Genomic DNA, 2048 nt, shown 5'->3' with positions numbered 1-2048 from the left:
TTGCATTTGGATGTTTGAAGATACATGATAACTTGTTTTCTGAATCACTTAATGTATTTTTAATCCTTTTAAGCATATTTAAAAATAGTAGGACTACCTACATTCCTATGGATTTTTTTTCTCCCTTTTATCGCAAATACCACTTAACAATTGAAGAAAAACTAAGAATCACAATAAGAGAACAAAATACAGTAAAAATTATACTGAATATTTAGTATGGAGATCATCAGTAGTCAAAATTTTGTTTTATCTTTCATATTACCGCTTCTGGAATTGATTTTTTTTTTAATTTATTGTTTCCCGCTTATTAAAAAATTTCAAAGAAATTAGTAAAATTTTGTTAAAATATTTCAATAATTAAAAGAATATTTTTGTTATTTGTGTTCAAATAAGTCTCAATCTTTATTTTCTCTTATAAAAGTAGTTATGGAATAAATTATTTAGTTATATAAAATTGTAAATAAAATGTTATCTTTCTATCTTTACAAATCCCCACAGAGTTTCGTGTTCTGGAATTTCTGCCTAGAACAAATCACTTCATTCTGAAAACAGAACTAATGTGAAGATTCTCCTTTGAATGCATTCAACATAAGACGATGGTGGGTCAGAATCAGCTTCTAACATCTACTTGATTATTGCCAGTGGAGGCAGGAATACTCAGAACGTGTGCTGTGGAGAGTTTTAAAATGTAAAATAACTTTTAAATCTGTTCTATGGCCAAAGGCAATCATTCAGCAGTGTTTGAGTTTATCCTCTCAGGACTCACAGATAATCCAGAGCTTCAAGTCATTCTCTTTGGTGTATTTCTAGTAATCTATTTAGCTAGTGTCTTGGGTAATTTGGGTTTGATTGTGCTAATCCAAATCAGTCCTCAGCTTCACACACCCATGTATTTTTTTCTCAGCCATCTGGCTTTTGTTGATTTTTCTTTTTCTTCGACTGTCACCCCGAACACCTTGGTGAATTTTCTGTGTGAAGTTAAAAGTATAACATTTTATGCATGTGCCATTCAGGTGTGTTGCTTCATCACATTTGTAGTTTGCGAACAGTATTTGCTCGCAATCATGGCCTATGATCGGTATGTTGCCATTTGTAATCCTTTACTCTATGTCATTCTCATGCCTAGAAAATTCTGTAATCAAATCATTGCTAGCACATACATTTATGGATTCACTGTGGGTCTCATACAGACAGTGGCAACTTTCCACTTGTCTTTTTGTGACTCCAATGTGGTCAACCACTTCTACTGTGACGATGTTCCATTGGTTGCTCTGGCCTGCTCTGACACTCACATCAAAGAGCTGCTATTGTTAATTATTGCTGGATTCAATACCCTTTGCTCCCTGCTGATTGTACTAATTTCTTATTTCTTCATCTTTTTTACCATCCTGAGGGTCCGTTCTGCCGAAGGAAGACAGAAAGCTTTTTCCACCTGTGCTTCCCATCTGACCTCCATCACAATATTTTATGTGACAATCATTTTTATGTATCTACTGCCCAAATCAAGCCATTCACTGAACACAGATAAATTTGCTTCTGTGTTTTATGTGGTAGTGATTCCCATGCTAAACCCATTCATCTATAGCTTGAGAAATCAGGAGGTAAAAAATGCACTGAAAAGGATTATGCAAAAGTTGTATTTGGCTATTAAATAACTGAAAAATTATTGAACAGGGTGAGACCAGAGAACTTTGAGTTGTGTTTTACCTAGAGTCACAATGCTGAGAAATATTAGGACCAAATCCCTCACTTCAATGCTCAAAGTCACTCAGAATATGTCTCATCCACAGTTTTCTTTCTCAACGATTTCCATATGAAAGGTGTTGTGTAAATTTAGTTATTGAATTGTAAAGTGGATGGGGGCTGAGAGAGAGACAGAGAGAGAGAGAGACGGAGAGACAGAGAGAGATCTGAATCTTATTTAACCATAATTTCTTCCTAGTTAAAGAGAATTGGGAAATAGTGGCTTTATCTGATTTCTGTGACATATTGAGAAATTTGGGCAATACTGAAATATATCAACATCTTGTATTTCAAGCTTACTATAT

The 2048-nt window shown here is 34.2% G+C and overlaps 1 protein-coding gene across 1 annotated transcript; it reads left to right on the top strand.

Moving 5' to 3' along the window:
- The first annotated feature begins 713 nt into the window (after positions 1–713).
- LOC105308221 (olfactory receptor 5AL1-like) lies at positions 714–1655 on the top strand. Its single transcript, XM_011384064.1, has one exon. The coding sequence runs from the start codon at positions 714–716 to the stop codon at positions 1653–1655; it is 942 nt and encodes a 313-aa protein (XP_011382366.1).
- Positions 1656–2048: the final 393 nt, after the last annotated feature.

Source organism: Pteropus vampyrus, unplaced genomic scaffold (genome assembly GCF_000151845.1).
Source record: "Pteropus vampyrus isolate Shadow unplaced genomic scaffold, Pvam_2.0 Scaffold559, whole genome shotgun sequence".
NCBI classification, from domain to species: domain Eukaryota; kingdom Metazoa; phylum Chordata; class Mammalia; order Chiroptera; family Pteropodidae; genus Pteropus; species Pteropus vampyrus.
The sequence above is the reverse complement of the archived record's forward strand: the minus strand, read 5'-3'. Positions and strand labels throughout refer to the sequence as shown.

Coding starts and splice junctions, on each gene's coding strand:
- LOC105308221 (XM_011384064.1), top strand. CDS start 714: ATGGCCAAAGGCAATCATTCAGCAGTGTTTGAGTTTATCCTCTCAGGA.